The sequence below is a fragment of the Podarcis vaucheri genome, assembly GCF_965113315.1.
Source record: "Podarcis vaucheri genome assembly, chromosome: 8".
Classification (NCBI taxonomy): domain Eukaryota; kingdom Metazoa; phylum Chordata; class Lepidosauria; order Squamata; family Lacertidae; genus Podarcis; species Podarcis vaucheri.
In genome coordinates this window covers 74,727,849-74,742,535 of record NC_138766.1, presented here as the reverse complement: position 1 = coordinate 74,742,535, position 14,687 = coordinate 74,727,849, and the positions used below count along the sequence as shown (strand labels likewise).

At 45.6% G+C, this 14,687-nt stretch overlaps 1 protein-coding gene across 3 annotated transcripts in view; it reads left to right on the top strand.

Moving 5' to 3' along the window:
* The first annotated feature begins 1,540 nt into the window (after nucleotides 1-1,540).
* The window catches only part of SYBU (syntabulin), a 48,292-nt gene continuing 35,145 nt past the window's right edge, over nucleotides 1,541-14,687 (top strand). For all 3 annotated transcript variants that reach the window (XM_082235649.1, XM_082235647.1, XM_082235646.1), the window contains exons 1-2: nucleotides 1,541-1,764; nucleotides 4,251-4,458. In XM_082235649.1, coding sequence (XP_082091775.1) covers nucleotides 1,738-1,764; nucleotides 4,251-4,458 — 235 coding nt within the window. In that variant the 5' untranslated portion in view covers nucleotides 1,541-1,737. The remainder of the gene's footprint in view (nucleotides 1,765-4,250; nucleotides 4,459-14,687) is intronic.

Below are 14,687 nucleotides of genomic sequence, written 5' to 3'. Positions count from 1 at the left end.
TAAAAATTGTGTGTCACGTTCCTGCAAATTACCATAGTGAAGGGCATCAAATCCACCATCAAAATGTATGATGCAACTACAGTGGTACCTCCGGTTACAGATGCTTCACGTTTCAGACTCCGCTAGCCCAGAAATAGTACCTCAGGTTAAGAACTTTGCTTCAGAATGAGAACAGAAATCCTGCAGCAGCGGCGGCAGGAGGCCCCATTAGCTAAAGGTTAAGAACAGTTTCAGGTTAAGAACGGACCTCCAGAACGAATTAAGTTCTCAACTCGAGGTACCACTGTATTTGTTTTGAAAGATGGCAGACTTCAATCCTTTAGAAATGGAGGCGACTGGGTTGGCAAACTCCATGTACTTCTTCCATTAAAAAATAAAATAAAGTACGGTAGTTACAGGCGTGTGTTGACAGTACTGCTTGTTCTCAGCTGATTTCTCAAACACCTGCGATCTCCGCTTCGCTCCAAGACGAAAAACTTCCTTCCTTGTCGGCCAATTGGTGCCAAAGAAGGACAGAACTTTTTTTATGTACGCTACAGCAGCAGCAAGAATACTCATCACAAAGTATTGGAAGATACAAGATTTACCCACTCTGGAAGAATGGCAGACGAAGGTGATTGACTACATGGAAATGGCCGAAATGACTGGCAGAATCCGAGACCAGGGAGAGGAGTTGGTGGAAGAAGATTGGAAAAAGTTTAAAGAATATCTACAGAAATACTGTAAAATTTATGAATGTTAAAGGGACGTTGGATGGAAAATAAGCGGTGTTGGTAAAAAGACTAATAAGAATATGTAAATATAGAATCATAGAATCATAGAATCATAGAGTTGGAAGATAGACTGATAATGAGGGGAAATGTATTTTTGATATAGGTTAAGATGCTGAGTAAGGTTAAGTGATAGAGGGTAAGGATTTGCTGAACTAAATATCTGAACTGGAATACAAAAAGGGAGGTGTGAGGAGGTCAAGAAACTAGTGAACGAAGTATTGGATATGAAAATACTAATCTTTTTTCTGTTTTGTTTTTTGGTGTTTTTTATTCTTTTTCTTCTATTCTGTTAACTGTTTTTTATTGTATATCTTTATGTGTTTTGCTTTGTATTTTCCTATTTTTGTAGGGTTTTTTTGGCTTTTGTATTTTATGTTTAAACTTTGAAGCTATTAATTGCTCAATAAATATTACTTTAAAAAAAAAAAACTTCCTTCCTTGGAGGTTGGACGGGCCATCCGTCATGGATGTTTTGGTTGAGATTCTTGCAAATGGGGTGGACTAGATGACCCTGGGGGGTCCCTTCCAACTCTGCAGTTCTATGATTCTAAGACGACACCGCGCGCTGCTCAGAGAAAGAAGTGGGCGCAAGAGGCTCCCTCCCCAAAGCACACCGAAGCGCCCCTCGGTTCCCTCCCCGCGGCGCTTCTGCCCTCTGCCAGGAGGCGTCCACGGCTGCAGCAGCGCCAGGCAGCCAAGCGGACCAGGCAGAAGCAGCCGGCGGCAACGGCGGCTCCACGTGTCAGGGCGGGGCGAGGCAGCGCTCGGGCTGGGCAGGGCTGGAGCTGCTGCGCGCTAGCAAGGGAGCGAGCGAGGCAGCGGCCGCGGCAGGCAGGCAGGAGGGCGAGCGAGCTAGGAGGCTGCTGCGGCATTGACGGCGCCTCGCCTCTGCCTCCTCCCCTGGCCAGCAGCTCAGTGCCCCGCGCCACCTCCCACCGCAGCTGCGTCGCCGGGTCCAGGCGGGATGGGACCCCTCCGGGAAAGCAGCAAGGTGAGCGCACGGCGGAGGGGCTCGCAGGTGGGACGGGGCGGGTGTGGGGCGGGATGGGACACCTCGGGGAGAGCCGCCAGGTGAAGTAAAAGGGCTCACCGGTGGGGCTGGCGAGGAGGATGAGGAAATCAGGATGTGCGTTTGTGAGTGCAGGTCCGTGCATGTGCAGCCCCAAAGACACGCGTTCGCTGTGTCGCGTGTACGTGTGAATACTTGCCATAATGTGTGCGAGTGAATGCGGGGCGCTGTATGTGCTGGCACCGGGGTTCAAGCTTTGGCTAAGGCAAGAGCGGTGTTTAAGACTAGCGGTGTTTTTTCCAGCGGGAAAAGTGGGATGATGAATGTTTTCATTTTCCCCTCCCCTCCTCATCTCTAAAATGCCCAGCAACAGACGCTAAAAGAGCAAACGCTGCTGAGTCCGCCCCTGATGGAGTCTGACATCATTAAGGCAAAATTTGTGGGATTCAGGGTGTGTGTTTTTATTTGAGGAAGTGAAGTCGAATAGGGTGGATGGGGATGTGTGGGGCAAAGGCAAGGGATGGGGTGAAGGAAATTCATAAGTGGGGGGTCCCCAAGCAAAGGGGAGATGAAGGGTGTCTCTCGCCCTCCCCACCTTCCTTGCAACAGCATCACCCAGAAGAGTGTCCCTCGAGTCCATCTCTGATGGAGTCTGACATCATCACTGCTGCTGCGCCCCTGCCGCAGATTTTTCTCTGGAGTGGAGGTTTGCGGGGGGAGAGAGCAGGGAGAGACTTAGCTCACAATTACATCACCCCAAAGCTGGGGAGGCTGACCAGAATCCCCATTTTCTTTGGGCATTCCTTCCCCCACCCCCTTTGCATTTGCCGGAACCTCTTGGGGGCTGTAGCCGATACAGGTGGCAAGGATGCTGCAAACGGCTGCGATAATTGCCTTTCAGTGCTTTTCCAGCTGATCCAATTTTAGTACAGTAATTGCAGTGCTGGTACTCGGTTGTCTTTGCACAGGATCTGTGCATCTCCAGTCTGGCAAACCTTTAGCTTTTAGCTGTTGACTTCTGCTTTTTTTCTACCTCTCCGGCAGGGGAGTGCACTTCTGTGTGGATACTCACACACACATATTGATCGAACAAGGCTAACCCCCATCTGCTAGGTGTGGATACAAGAGGGGTTTTTTATGGCGATATGTTGGACTGTTGCACAAGAGCAAAACTCCAGCATTTACAGATTGCTGAAAAAGCCCTGCAAGCCATTTTGCAATTACGATGGAGTTGCCTCAGCAGCAGCAAATCGCATCTTCCTAGCAAGTGGACCATGTGACGAATACATATGCTTGCAAAGATGCTTGCCACATCAATGTCTGCATGTGACATTTCCCACATTCTCGCCTCGTTTTTAGCTCTGCTCAGTTCAGCAGTGGCATAACAGCCGCTGCAAATCGCTTCCGCATGGGCAGAACCACAGTTAAGCTGTGTGCACGACATACATTTAAAGCACATCGTCTAACCTGCACAGAGCTACAGTTCCCAGCACCCTTAACAAACTACAGCTGCCAGGATTCTTGGTGGGAGGAGGAAGGTAATGTGCTTGGCATTTATGGTGCACAGAACCTTAGTACAGTGGTACCTCGGGTTACATACGCTTCCGGTTGCATACGCTTCAGGTTGCAGACTCCGCTAACCCAGAAATTGTACCTCGGGCTAAGAACTTGGCTTCAGGATGAGAACAGAAATCAGGCTCCAGTGGCGTGGCAGCAGCAGGAGGCCCCATTAGCTAAAGTGATGCTTCAGGTTAAGAACAGTTTCAGATTAAGAACGCACCTCCGGAATGAATTAAGTACTTAACCCGAGGTACCACTGTATCATGTTCATCATCAGTGTAGTTTCAGTCTACATCAAGGAAATAAGATAAGAAATATCCAGCCTGTCCATCTGGCTTTGTACCGCGTCCAGAATTTTAGGTCCAGGATTTTAGCTACTAGCCATGATGACTATGTTCTGCCTCCACAGTTGAAGGCCAGCCATGCTTCTGAATACCTGTTTCTGAAAACCACAGGATGGGAGAGTAATTTTGTGCTTGGGTTTCTTGCTGGGGGTTTCCTACAGACATCTGCTTGTCCACAATGAGAACAGGATAGGCCATTGCCCTCATCCAGCAGCTCTTGTACCACTGAGATGGCCCTTCCATGTGGCTCACTGTGGCCAACTGGAATGCTGTCCATGGGCAGCTCCACCTGAGTAGAAGCAGTTTTTGGTGGGGATCATACCCATTTGGAAGGGACCCCAAGGATCATCGAAGTCCAACCACCTGCAATGCAGGAATAAGCAGCTGTCCTGTATGGGGTTCGAACCTGCAACCTGGGCGTTATCAGCCCCATGCTCTAGCCAACTGAGCTATCCAGGGGTGTTGGCTGATCTGCTGACTCCATACATTGAGCCAGACCTTTGGGTGGGGCGGGGCTGGGAAATGCACATGGACTGACGTGCCCATTGTCCCTGTCATTGGAAGGAGCACAAAATGCAGGACAAGGAGATCTGCCGCAGCCGCATTCCTCGCCTGGTCCTCCGGCCTCATCTCCCCCAGCAGCAGCTCCGCCACCAGAAAGTGTCCCCGGCGTCTGAGTCGCCCTTCTCGGAGGAGGAAAGCAGAGAATTCCACCCCCTCAGCTCTTCTGGAGGGTCTGCAAGGACCATCAGCAGCAACAGTTTCTGCTCAGGTACTAGAAGAAACAGTGTGTCTGTGGCAATGCTGACATTATAGTCCAGAGATAGGGAACTCGTAATAATAATAATAATAATAATAATAATAATAATAATAATAATAATTTTATTTATACCCCGCCCTCCCCAGCCAAGACTAGGCTCAGGGTGGCTAACACCAGATATAAAACAACTGATTAAGATACAACTTAAAAACAAGATTAAAATACAACATTAAATGCAGCCTCATTTCAATAGAAACTCAAATCAAAAACTTTTGGGGGATGAAAATGTCAAATCTTCACCAAGGCCAACTATTCAGACTGGTCCTACATGGGCCAGAAAAAAAGCCAGGGAAGTCCCCAGATTGGAGTTCCATCACAGAAGGAGAAAGGAAAAAGGAAAGAGGGGGAGGGGATCAAGTTGATTCCAAGCCAAAGGCCAGGTGGAACAACTCTGTCTTACAGGCCCTGCAGAAAGAAATCAGATCCTGCAGGGCCCTGGTCTCATGAGACAGAGCTTTCTACCAGGCTGGAGTCAATGTTGAAAAGGCCCTGGCTCTGGTTGAAGCCAATCTAACTTCCTTAGGGCCCTAGACCTCTAGGGTGTTGCTATTTATGGACCTAGTAGGCATGACAGCCATGGTGACTATGTTCTGCCTTGACAGTTGGTGGCAGGGATACCAGTTTCTGAAAACCACAGGAGGGCAGCGTGCCCCTTGTGCTGGAGTCTTGCTTGGGCATTTGCCATTGGCATCTGGGTGGCCACTGTGACAGCAGGAGGCTGGATTGGATGAGCCATTGGCCTGATCCATTAGGTTCTTCTTACGTTCTCCAGATATTGTTGAACAGCAAATCCCATCATGCCAGGCCTTTGGCTATTTGGGAGAGAATATGGGGTGTTTATTGGAAAATGAAAGTAATAGACACATTATAATTGCATGTTCAAGGGAACGTTCTATCAGATGTCAAGTAACTGTACAATCTTTAGAGGATATCTGAAGGCAGTGCTGCATAGGGACGTTTTTAATGTTTGATGCTATATTATTCTTTTGCATTTGTTGGAAGCCACCCAGAGTGGCTGGGACAACCCAGTCGGATGGGCGGGATACAAATAAAATTATTACTAATATTATTACTATTAGGGGAGGGGGTTGGGCCTCCGCTCCTATCAGCCACTGCCATCATGGTCAATGGTCAGGGATCATGAGAACTGTAGTCCAACAACAACTGGAGGGCTATAGATTCCCCATGCATTTTAGCCCAATTGCTTTTCCTCTCCGCCCAAGAAAATAGAATTAACTTCCTTAACGGGGTCAGTGGTAGCAAATACACCAACTGAAACAGGTAGAAAATTAATCAGTTTGCTGCATAATTGCATCCTAGGGAGCCAGGTCCAGCCATATCAACATTGTCTACACTGAATGACAGCAGCTCTCTCTAGGATTTTAGGCAAAGTTCCCTCCCAGCCCTGCCTGGAGGTGCTGTGAGTTGGACTTGGGATCTTTTGTATGCAAAGCAGATGCTCTTTCACTAAGCTGCAGCCCTTCTCCAGTTACTTTGTCAGAAATGTATCCCAAGAGGCACCAAATATATATTGCTGTATTTTTCCACATTGCCAATTGCCTCGCTCCGTACAGTGGAGCTTTAGAGAGAAATAAAGTCACTGTCAATGAAACTCAGCTCGGAGCACATGAAGCATGTGCCGCTGACTGAAATCAGATGTTTCTGTTTGGATTAGTAAGTGTTTATCTTGAACGCTGCATGAAAAAAAAAAAAAATGGCATGCCCGTTTTAAACAGAGCTGAGATTTACACACTTGGAGAATCTTGAAGGGTGAGGTTCACCCAGGAGCAGCTTAGATCTGCGAATTTAAGTTTGCATGTGAAACGAGAGGGGTGATTGGTTCAGGAGAGTACCGATTTACAGTTTCAAAAAATGGTTTCTAAAGAGAGCTTATATCCAAAGGTGTTTCTAATCCCTGTCTCAATTATAAGTGACCCAGCAGATGTCATGCAACAACACTGATTCGTGACACCCAACCTCCCACTGATTCACTGTGCCACATGTGTGGGTCAATAATCAAATAATGACCATCTAATACAGGTGTATGGAACTTTTGGCTCTCTAGATGTTGCTGAACTACAACTCCCATCATCCCTGGCCATTGTCCATGCTTGCTTGCTGGATCTGATGGGAGTTGCAGTTCAGCAACATCTGGGGGGCCAAATGTTTGCTGCATCTGGTCCCAGATAAGCAATGTTGAGTGTAGAAATTACAGCGTGCAAATGAAAATACAGTCTTGCCCCACCTCCATCCCCTGCAGATATTGATACTAATTTGACTAGTGGGAATTTTCCTATAACCACACAGTGGCTTAGTGATTCAAGTCCAAAAACAATTTGGAACAGCTCAGCAAGGGAGAGTGTACAAGGAGGCACAAGGGATTTCTTAGTTATAGGAGAACATCTACATTGCTAATAATGTACACTGGCTTTCTAAGAACTCAAGTCAAACCTGTATGCAACATCACTCTTCCCATTTGTGGTTCCTAGCAACTGGTTATTTAGAGTCCTACTACCTCTAACAGAGAGGGACACGTGTGGTGCTGTGGGTTAAACCACAGAGCTGAGGACTTGCCGATCAGAAGGTTGGTGGTTCAAATCCCTGCGATGGGGTGAGCTCCCCCCGTCGGTCCCTGCTCCTGCCAACCTAGCAGTTCGAAAGCACATCAAAGTGCAAGTAGATAAATAGGTACCATTCCAGCGGGAAGGTCAACAGTGTTTCTGTGCGTTGTTCTGGTTCGCCAGAAGCAGCTTAGTCACATGACCTGGAAGCTGTATGCCGGGTCCCTCTGCTAATAAAGCGAGATGAGCACCGTAACCCCAGAGTCGGCCACGACTGGACCTAATGGTCAGGGGTCCCTTTATCTTTACCTTACCTCTAACAGTGTGCTAGAGTATGGCTGCTAACCACTGATAGCCTTGTCCTCCATGAATTTGTTCAATCCACTTTCACAGCTATCCAATTCAGTGGCCATCGTTGCCTCTCTGGGGAGTGAATTCTGTAGCTCAACTTCATTCTGTGTGGAGGAAGTACTTATTTTTGCCTATCACTTTAACTTTCACAGCTTCCCCTGGTAGGACTTATAGTTCAAAGAGGGTGACAAGGATTCTAAGCAGGCCTCTAGCTCTGTCTTTCAGAGGAGAGGGAGCGGCTGTTAAATAAGCCCCAAATGACAGTGCACGGCAGTCGCAGAGCCGGGACTCCAGTCATAATTGGTGCCCAAAGCAGCCCTGCTAAGCTTTTCACAATTGGGCAGGAGGAGAGCTGGATTGGCAGGGCTGCTTAAAGAAAAGACTTGCTGACTCATAAAGTATAACCACATGTATGGAGACACCACCCTCCCTGCTGTACCCATCTCTTTTGCTTTAAGTGCTTCCCCAGCGTACTCCCATTGAAAAAAGGGGTATGATAGCAGACAATTGCTGGCTGGTTGTGGTGGGGGTGGACAAGTGAAAGTGGGGGTAGGGCTGTGGTTGTCCTGCTGTTCTCCCTTCTTATGACTGCTCTGCTCATTTAGTTGGTACCTTTTGGGTTTCTGCTGTACTGCTCTGCTCTTTCCCTATCTCCCTGACTGGCTAGCAGACAGTCTAGATATAGTGAGATGAGGCATAGCTCAGTGGTAAAGCATCTAATTTGGGTTCAGAACATCCCAGGTTCAATGTACAGCAGATCTGGGCACCCCCAGTACTGGGAATGTCCCCAGTCTGAAGCCTTTCAGAGTGGCTGCCAGCCAATGTAGACCAGAGCTTCTCAAATGGCAAGTGTGGCAGGAAGATTCAAGGAGCATCAAAGAAGCATTTAAACATTTCAGTGTAGTATGATAGAGTATCAAAATATTATTATTATTATTTTGCAGATATGGATAGGTATCTTTTGAAAATGAGAGCAAGAGCAAAGATTCTTTGTGTTGATGAGGAGATGAGAGTTTGTTTGTCTCAAATTAGGCCTAATATAAATGAGATTACCCAGCAAAAGCAAGTTCACACCTCTCACTGAGTTTGTATACATACTTAAGGTCCGTGCTCCCCCCCCCCCCTTAAAAAATGTTTAGGGGTACTCTCATTTTGTCTTAAGAAAATCACAATTTTATAGTTCATATCAGGAAAAATAAACACAGTAAATGGACAAAAGTACAAAGATTCACAAAATGTTTAGGGGTATGTGTCCCCTTGTGTCCCCCCAGAAAAAAGCACTGCTTGAGGTAAATATGCAAGAGGATTGTCTATAATTATAACACATAATCAAAATAAAAACAGAAACAACTGAAGAACACCCCCACCCCCCAAAAAACCCCACACCTTAAAAGGGCAACCAAAGGCCTGGTTAAAGAGGAATGTTTTTGCCTGGCACCTAAAGGTACATAATGAAGCCACCATGACCCATGATCATATTATAAAGTAGTCGTCTTTTATGTTATAAATCAAGCACTTCTTGTTGTCCCCCTGCCTCATGTATTTCTTATCAATTAAAAATCAGCCTGGCACAAGCAAATTTTTAATGTGAAAGGGTTGCCCAGAGGAAGGAAGTTTTTGAGAATCACTGATGTAGACAATATTGAGCTATATGGACCAAGACATATAAACAACCCCAAGTGATGATAACATAGCTCTGTGCAACTCAACTGTGTACATCATATGTGAAATCGTCATATGTGCACTTTTTTACACACTGTGGTACAGAGTGGGGGAACCCACTTGGACTACTGCAGCGTGCTCTCTGTGGACCTACCCTTGAGGGTGACGGGGAAACTACAACTAACCTAGAATGTGCCTGCCAGGCTGGTGCCTAGGAGCAGACTCTGGGGCCATGTAAAATCAGTCCTAAAAGATCTACAGTGGTACCTCAGGTTATATACGCTTCAGGTTACATACGCTTCAGGTTACAGACTCCGCTAACCCAGAAATAGTACCTCAGGTTAATAACTTTGCTTCAGGATGAGAACAGAAATCGTGCTCCGGTGGTGCAGTGGCAGCTGGAGGCCCCATTAGCTAAAGTGGTGCTTCAGGGTAAGAACAGTTTCAGGTTAAGAATGGATCTCCAGAATGAATTAAGTTCTTAACCCGAGGTACCACTGTACATTGGCTCCCAGTACGTTTCTGAGCACAATTCAAAGGGTTGGTGCTGACCTTAAAAGCCCTAAATGGCCTCGGTGCTGTGTAGGTGAAGAAGCATCAGCCCAGACATTGAAGTCCAGCTCTGAGGGTCTTTTGGTGGTTCCCTCATTGTGAGAAGAGAGGTTACAGGGAACCAGGCAGCGGCTACTTGCACCTGCCCGGTGGAATGCCCTCCTGCCAGATGTCAAACAGATAAACAACTATCTGACTTTTAGAAGACATCTGAAGGCAGCCCTATATATTTTTTAATGTTTGATATCTTACTGTGATTTTATAATTTATTGGAAGCTGCCCAGAGTGGTTGGGGCAACCCAGTCATATGGGCAGCGATAAATAAATTGTTATTGTTATTATTAGAGCGTATGCTCCCTTGGACTCGCTAGGACTTATTTCCCCATAACACTACATATAATAAGAATAAGGATGCATAGGATTCTCTGTGGAATAGGATTTATGCATGCTGCATGAACATCCTGCAGACGTTTTGAAATGAGGCTACTCTGGATTAATTCATTTGCAAGTGGCATCCTTGCTGATAAAATGAGAATAAGATTTCTGCACCTGCATTTTTACACATTTTTTAAGGGAGAGGGGATATGACCTGTTGAACTCAGTGGGGCTGCAAAAGTCATAGGAAGGTGTTGGGCTGTATCCAACTAAGTTCTACTCAGAATAATCCATCGGCATTAGACGGGTCTGTTCATTTCAGTGGGTCTACTCTGAACACGGCTAACATCAGCTGCCCCCCATTATTTCTTCTATGAAATTATTGATCAGCGGGGGGGGGGGGAGCCAGCTTTCAAAAAGCACATTTGTTCCAGCCAATTGCATGTGGAGCTCGTTATAAAACTTCCAGCTGGATGCTAGGCTTCGATAAAACGAAACAAATGCTTTGGCGTGCGTGCTGTCTGTCATCTGACATTGAAACAGGCACCCTCCTGCCTTCCCCCTCCGGTTTGGATTTCAGCTGCAGGGTTCATATGTCAAGCAGAGAGAAAAACATTCTCCCAGCAGCAACGCCTGCCTCATCAGCTGCCGAGTATTTCACCACATCAGGTCTGTTATCCTTGTAAGTTGCATAGTAGGGGCTACTTGGGAGTGGTTCTCTACTGAGTGCTGCATTTACCTTGTCCACCTGGAAAATGGGATGTCCACAAAGCAGTGTCAGCTATTTAGCTCTGAATGGCCCATTCATGGTCTGGGTGTCCCAGAGAAAGGCAACCCAAAAGAGTGTCTCCTGAGCACTCTGGAGAACGTAAAGTAAAGGGACCCCTGACCATTATGTCCAGTCGTGACCGACTCTGGGGTTGTGGCGCTCATCTTGCTTTATTGGCCGAGGGAGCCGGCGTACAACTTCCAGGTCATGTGGCCAGCATGACTAAGCCACTTCTGGCAAACCAGAGCAGCGCACAGTAACACCATTTACCTTCCCGCCGGAGTGGTACCTATTTATCTACTTGCACTTTGATGTGCTTTCGAACTGCTAGGTTGGCAGGAGCAGGGACCGAGCAATGGGAGCTCACCCCGTCACGGGGATTCGAACTGCCGACCTTCTGATTGGCAAGTCCTCGGCTCTGTGGCTTAACCCACAGCGCCACCCGCATCCCTTCTGGAGAACGTAGGCTTTGGAGATCTGCCTGCAAGGTGGTAAGACATGTGTGGCACTCACAGCAAATGGGGCATCTTTTTCACACCAAGCACTACATTATCTAGCGCATGTCAGTGATTGGCAGTGCAAGGGGCAAAAGGTTAGTAGAGTATCTGTGGGAATATTCAGGGAGGCAGGAGAGGATATATTGTTTACTAATATCCTTCCTAACTTGCGTCAGCAAGTTTCTTTACTTGGCAGAGTGCATTCCCCTTTACACAGCACAGCAGATAACTCAGTCCCACATATGCAAATAAGGGATTGAAAGTGACATTCAGTGATTGGATAGTTACAGAAAGTGGTTACTGTTGCATTGTAGTGGAGCTCTATATAAGCAGGCTGGCTGAACCCTTCAGTTCAGTTCTGTTCTGGCCTGTGTATAAACAAGAGCTGTTTGAAGAATCGCTGTGTCGCCTGATATGTTCACCCACAACTTAACAGGATCCCACCGTTAGGCTCCAATTCTTGTATACTTTTGCTCAAGAGTGAGCCTTGTTGAACTCAGCAGGGTTTGTTTCAGTGTCTGCATATGCCTAGGGTCAGAATGCACATGAATTAATATGGAATTATCTTGCCTGGCAACTCCTGGAAAACTGATATAGTCTTGCAAGAGCCCTTCTTTTCCCTCATCTCAGTGCTCGGTGCACCTGCCTGAGAAGTCACTCCCGATGACTTTCGCTTCTGTCTTCACCTGCTTTTGTAAATCAGTCACCACAGTGAGCTGGAAAAGAGGAGCACCTGGCAAAGTATGCCTCATCCTTCGCCGCTTTGGTTCATTTCTTTCTCAATGCATCTGCACATAGGACTCGGAGCAAAGTTACACTTTACAATTTCTTTTAAAGGTTTTGAAAGCATCCTTTGGCACTGATGGATGGTTGCAAAGCTCGTCAACATTAGAAAACAAAAGCACACAATACATTCATTGCAAGTTAGCTCTTAAGGGCCTTCATTACAAACTTAAAACTGGCTTAATATGTGACTAGGCTTCACAGGAAAGTATTAATAAAAGACTAGGCCAGGAATTTATTTCATCAGACAAAGTTAAGAAAAGAGGCGTAGTGATTTATGCAAAGGAGAACCTGTCACCGAAATTTCTATTTAAAGATGAGCAAGGAAGAATTTTGGCAATTGAGATACAAACACAAGGAGAAAAATTTTTGATAGTAGGAATTTACGCACCAAACGAGGGGAAGTCGGAATTCTACAAGAAGCTGCATGAGACTATGCTGGACTATCTGGACTATACCAACATCATTATGATGGGAGACATGAATGGGGTGGTTTCTACTTACATGGACAAGTCACAAAACCAAAATTTAACTAAAGATGGTAGACTACCTAAAACCTTTTTTGAATTAACTGACAATATGGATCTGATTGACATTTGGAGAACAAAGAACCCCTTAGGTAAAGAAGGAACATTCTTTTCTGAGGCTCACTTGTCATGGACAAGAATCGACCAAGTATGGACATCTAGAGGGCTGGCACCTAAGACTAAAAAAGTGGAAATCTGCCCAAAAACCTGCTCCGACCATAACGCTTTGAAAATGGAATTGAGACTTACTCCAACCGGATCCTTCAGATGGAGAATGAATGACACCCTACTAAGAGACCAGGAGATTGTGAACAAGGCCCAAAAAACTTTAAAAGACTACTTTGAAATAAACTTGAACACTTCGGTGGAAAAGAGAACAATCTGGGATGCAAGTAAGGCTGTAATGAGAGGGTTTCTGATACAATAGAACATGATCAAGAAAAAACTCTGGAATGGAAAAAAGGATAAGATATTGGAGAAGATAAGAGATGGAGAGAAAAATTTGAGACTGAAACCAAAATCAAAAGAGATTCTAAGAGAAATTAAGTTCCACCAAGCACAATATGCGAAATTGATAAATCAAGAAGTGGAATGGAAAATTAAACAAATGAAACAAAGATCATTTGAATCGGCGAACAAATGTGGAAAACTGCTAGCATGGCAGTTGAAAAAGAGACAAGAATTGAACTTTGTTACCAATCTGGAGGTCGAAGGGAGAAATATACAGAAACCAGAAGAAATTAGAAAGTGCTTCCAGAAATATTTTTAAAAACTTTACACGCAAGGGCCTCAGGAAGTGACTGAGATAGACCAATTTTTAAAAGTTAATGGATTACCAAAACTATCTCAAGAGAAGAGAACAATCTTGAATTATAGTATAACACAACAGGAAATTGAAGGTGCCATCCAGAATATGCAACTTGGCAAATCTCCAGGCCCAGATAGATTTACCTCCAAGTATTACAAGACTTTAAAAGACTACTTTGAGAGCCAGTGTGGTGTAGTGGTTAAGAGCGGTAGTCACGTAATCTGGGAAACCGGGTTCGTGTCTCCGCTCCTCCACCTGCAGCTGCTGGGTGACCTTGGGCCAGTCACACTTCATTGAAGTCTCTCAGCCCCACTCACCTCACAGAGTGTTTGTTGTGGGGGAGGAAGGGAAAGGAGAATGTTAGCCGCTTTGAGACTCCTGAAGGGGAGTGAAAGGCGGGATATCAAATCCAAACTCTTCTTCTTCTTCTACTTGACACAACCATTAATGGAGGTTTGCAATCAGATTATGGAGGGGAGGAAGGCACCGGAAACGTGGAAAGAAGCTTTCATCACATTGACTCCTAAATTGGAAACTGAAAAGACCCAACTAAAGAACTACCATCCCATCTCACTCCTAAATGTGGATTACAAAATCTTTGCATACATTTTGGCAAGTAGGCTTAAAAAAGTGTTAAATGAAGTAATTCATAAGGACCAGGCAGGCTTTCTCCCAGGCAGATATCTGTTCGATAATACTAGGAACATTGTTGACATTTTGGAACTTTTACAAACTAACATCAATACTAAAGCAGTGTTAATTTTCATTGATGCGGAGAAGGCCTTTGACAACATTTCTTGGAAGTTCATGAAGAAAAATTTGGAAGGGATGGGAGTGGGACGGGGGTTTGAAAATGTCAAAGAAGCAATCTACTCAGAGCAAAAAGCTAAATTGATAGTGAACAATGTGGTGACAGAAGAGTTTAAAATTGAAAAGGGAACACGACAGGGGTGCCCCCTTTCCCCTCTTTTATTTATCTCAGTCCTGGAGGTGCTTTTGAACATGATTAGGGAGGACTGGTTGGTGCAAGGAATACAGGTCGGAGAGAAACAATACAAACTGAAAGGTTTTGCAGATGATTTGGTTTTAACATTACAGGAGCCAGAATCTAGTACAAAAAGAGTTTTAGACCTGATTCATGAGTTTGGTCGGGTGGCGGGATTTAAGTTGAACAAGCAAAAAACCAAGGTTTTGGGGAAAAACTTGACATCTCTAGAAACAGATGAGTTTCAGAAAGAAACAGAATTAAATGTGGTTAAAAAAGTGAAATACCTGGGGGTCAATTTGTCCTCCAAA